The sequence below is a fragment of the Cajanus cajan genome, chromosome 3, assembly GCF_000230855.2.
Source record: "Cajanus cajan strain Asha chromosome 3, NIPB_CcT2T_4, whole genome shotgun sequence".
In the NCBI taxonomy this organism is placed as follows: Eukaryota; Viridiplantae; Streptophyta; class Magnoliopsida; order Fabales; family Fabaceae; genus Cajanus; species Cajanus cajan.
In genome coordinates this window covers 8,054,188-8,058,369 of record NC_138519.1, presented here as the reverse complement: position 1 = coordinate 8,058,369, position 4,182 = coordinate 8,054,188, and the positions used below count along the sequence as shown (strand labels likewise).

General features: G+C 34.5%; 1 protein-coding gene across 1 annotated transcript; it reads left to right on the top strand.

Moving 5' to 3' along the window:
- The first annotated feature begins 1,046 nt into the window (after positions 1 to 1,046).
- On the top strand, positions 1,047 to 2,943 carry LOC109814133 (peroxidase P7). Its single transcript, XM_020378484.3, has 3 exons — positions 1,047 to 1,345; positions 1,536 to 1,730; positions 2,256 to 2,943. Exons 1-3 carry the CDS (start codon positions 1,130 to 1,132, stop codon positions 2,802 to 2,804), a joined length of 960 nt encoding a protein of 319 aa, XP_020234073.1. The 5' UTR covers positions 1,047 to 1,129; the 3' UTR covers positions 2,805 to 2,943.
- Positions 2,944 to 4,182: the final 1,239 nt, after the last annotated feature.

Sequence of the window (4,182 nt, the reverse complement as noted above, 5' to 3'; positions counted from 1 at the left end):
TTAATTGTAATACTAACATATAAATAATATATTAATGTATTTGCATACTATTAAACAATAATAGAGAGAGTATAAAAAAAAAAATCATGTTATATATATACAACATGCATCGAATGAATAGCTTAAATATAATTGATCTGGTTAAGTCCTGTTTTTTTTTTTTCTAAACTCTTTTTTAACTATCAAAATAAATATCTACTATTTCTTCTCAAAAGTATTTATTATATTTTGTGTAAATTTATCATCTTTAAGACAAGTTAGTCCCTATAAGTTTGTCTTGATCAAAGTTAATACATTTATATTATTTTATCACGAGGTAGAAGAAGGTTGACAAAATTGAAGATTAAATCATATTTACAATATTATCTTTTAGATACTAAATCAACATATATAAATTATTGACTTACAGTTGAAATTATATATATTTTTTTAGAAAATAATTTCTGGAAGATTTGAACACATGTTGGTTCCCAAAGTCACATCACATTTAACAAGTAATTAGCTGGTATATTGAATTTTCCCCAATTGCCCATGTGTATGATTTTGAAACTTTTACATGCTTGCAATAAATTGTGAACAGCTAATTAATTAACATGACATTTTTTTGTACAAGCAACTATTTAACTCGATTAATTAACTAGGATTATTAACTGTTTTGGTTGAATTTTCTATGTTAATAGCATATCATACTCGGAATTGAACTAGTCGAAATGGACATGCATCCAATATACATTCCCCATTTACAACCTTTTCTCATTACCCACTGTGGTTGGCGTGTGTATATCAATCAACAACCCCAGTAGACTAAATCAATCACTGAAGCATTCTTTTGTTTTTTAGGATATTTGTTGATTTATTGATACCTACAATGAACTTTTCTCTGAGGTGAAATGGTCTTTTTCATTGACCGGTCCACAAAATCACTACACGTATGATGATATGGTGAAGTTTATTGGTATTTTTTTTTCTTTGGACCAACAATAAAATAATTGTATTTTTTCCACTGCACACGTCTCCGTGCCCCTATAAATACAGTAAAGTAGCAATAGCAATCCAAACAAATTACAAAGTCATAGGTTTTACATCATTGGCCTAATATTATCCTGATAAGTCATTGCATATTATTAGTATGGCATCGCGTGGGTATTTCTTTGTTCTTCTCCATGCCTTTGTGTATGTGGCTCTTGCAACCTCAGCTTTGTCACAATTGACACCAAATTACTATGACTACTCGTGCCCCAAAGCTTTGAGCACCATCAAAAGTGTCGTAGAGGCTGCAGTGAAGAAAGAGTACCGTATGGGTGCATCCTTGCTACGCTTGCATTTCCATGATTGCTTCGTTAACGTACGTAAATTATTATGCATGCATGCACACACTCTTATTGCCGTATATACACACACATTAGTGCATGCATGCTTATATTACCTTAAACAATAGCCACCATATCATTTTAAATGCGGGGATCATATTTTGATGATGTGATGTGAGTCTAATGATTACTAATTACTTGGTTAATTTGTGATGTGATTCTCAGGGCTGTGATGGTTCAGTTCTTCTAGACTCCACATCCTCCATTGACAGTGAAAAGAATGCGCGTGCTAATTTTCAATCCGCTAGAGGGTTTGAAGTGGTGGATAAGATAAAGGAAGCAGTTGACGAAGCATGTGGAAAACCAGTTGTTTCTTGTGCTGATATATTGGCTGTCGCCGCTCGTGATTCTGTCGTTGCGGTGAGTTTGATTAATATTTCTAAGGATAATGTTTTTTTAAGTGTGTAGTTTTCTTTTATCCGAATTGAAGTTTTAATTGAGTAATTTATATAATTACTTTTAATATAAACTTTTGTTTATGAATCGTAAGAGTTAAACTCTAATTTAAATAAAGAAATGCCTTAATTAAATGCAATTTTAGTTTATTAACTGTAAAAATTCATGATGAACAACACAATTGCATGTATTAAGAGTTGACGTTTTGGATGTCACCATTGTTTTTTTATTGTGTACTAGATAAGTTTATTTATAAGCACTTTTAAAAAAGAAAAATAAGAAAAAATTGAAATAATTTTTTTTATAAGTTAAAATTAATTTATGTAGTAATTAAAATTAAAATTTTGAAAAAGTTAACAGTTAATAGATCTTTTTTCTTCGTATTTTTTAGAAGTGTTTTCAGGGAGATTTATCCAGAAGTTACCCTTTTTCTTATAATACATGAATGAAATAAGTTGTGAACAAGAACTATGTGCTTGCACCATGCAGTTAGGTGGGTCAACATGGGATGTGAAACTTGGGAGAAGAGACTCCACCACAGCAAGTCGTGAAGCAGCAGATGCAAACATTCCTGCACCAAATTTTAACCTCTCTCAACTCATTACCAACTTCAAGAACCATGGTCTCGATGAGAAAGACCTTGTTGTCCTTTCAGGAGGCCACAACATTGGATATGCACGATGTGTTTCATTTAGGGACCACATGTACAATGACTCCAACATTGACCCTAGCTTTGCACAACAGCTTAAATACATTTGCCCTAGAAATGGAAGTGACTCCAACCTTTCCCCTTTGGACCAAACAGCTGCACACTTTGACAAAGCCTATTTCTCTGATTTGGTTCATAAGAAAGGGCTTCTTCACTCTGATCAAGAACTCTTCAATGGTGGTTCCACTGATGCACTAGTTAAACAGTATAGTAATGATGTTGAGGCTTTCAATGAGGACTTCGCGAATTCGATGATTAAGATGGGTAACATTCAACCCCTCACTGGGAATCGAGGTGAAATTCGTGTTAATTGCAGGAAAGTGAACTGATTCATTCCAAAAGTTAATGTAATAAGTATGTATTATACACATAAAACTACTCTTGAGGCTAAGATAGTGGTGCACAAATATTAATTCATATATGTAATGTTATGTATATCCTTTACAATAAATTTATCGTTTATGAATATTTACTGGGGAAACCACACACCTTAGAAATTTCAAATATTTTGATGGATGACGAACCATCAGCCCTCTACCCTTGGGGCTTTCTGGAAAATTTTCCTTCTCCTACCATAAATCAACCAGTCATGAAGGCTCCCGTGAGGGCTTCCTTTACCAACATCATATCTTGTCCTTGCGACATCCGTCCCCTTGCCAATATGCCTATATCGTGCATTAAAAGGGATACGATTTCTATCAAAATCTTCAAAGAGGAATACCAATATTCCAACGTGCTTTTATGCAAAATTAATTTCCATGGAAGATTGGTTCTTCCTAAGGGTGTTATCCCCATCAAAATAGTAGACCCCCGAGATAAGTTGATGAAACTTTGGTGACCTATGAGCCAGTGGAAATTGAGCCCCCTCAAAAAGGGCTTCTTCAAGTTTAGTTTCTTTTCCTTGAAGGACCAAAGTCAAATCTGGACAGCAAACACATAGAATCTACCACTGATGTTGTTTAGGCTTTATCAATGGACCCCTGACTTCAACCCACACACCATGAATCTATCCCATTCTCAATGTTGGATCAAAATCTGTGATATCCCTCTGTAATATTGGTGCCCTAAGCTTTTATCTGAGATTGCTAAGAATCAGTACACCAATCGCTTTTGATGCAGCCACAAAAAGTAAAACATTTGGGAACTTTGCTCAACTGCTAGTGGACATTAACCTTTAGGAAAAGCTTCACTCCGAAGTCTTGGTTGAAAGAAAGCTTTTGCTTTCTACTCGAGGATTGAGTATGAGAAGCTACCACCCTTTTGTGCGAGGTGCAAGATAATTGGACACAATCCAGCATAATGTAAGAAATCTATTTCTTTGGAACAACAGGATCCCAAACTGAGTTCACAACCCCCTCAAAGACTTAGTAATAGGTAATCCTAAGAGCTTCAAATCCAATCTCTCTGGCTCTTTGGTAAGGAACTTCTTCCTAAGGGGATGCTTCTAAGAGTGCTTACCTTGCAATCCACGATGAAGCTCCTAAAAGCACACATGTTCGATATATGGTCAAAAAGGCTGCTATATAGAATATGAGGGAAACAGAGAAATTTGATCAATAGATTGCTTTCAACAAAGCTCTTGGCGCTAAATAGGTTAGTAGTGATAATGATTATGACAATGATTCCTTTATAGTTGCAGGTACCTCCTTTAAAGCAAACATAACATTGCATCATGCAAATCTTGCTGAGTTTTTTTGTGCTTCCAAA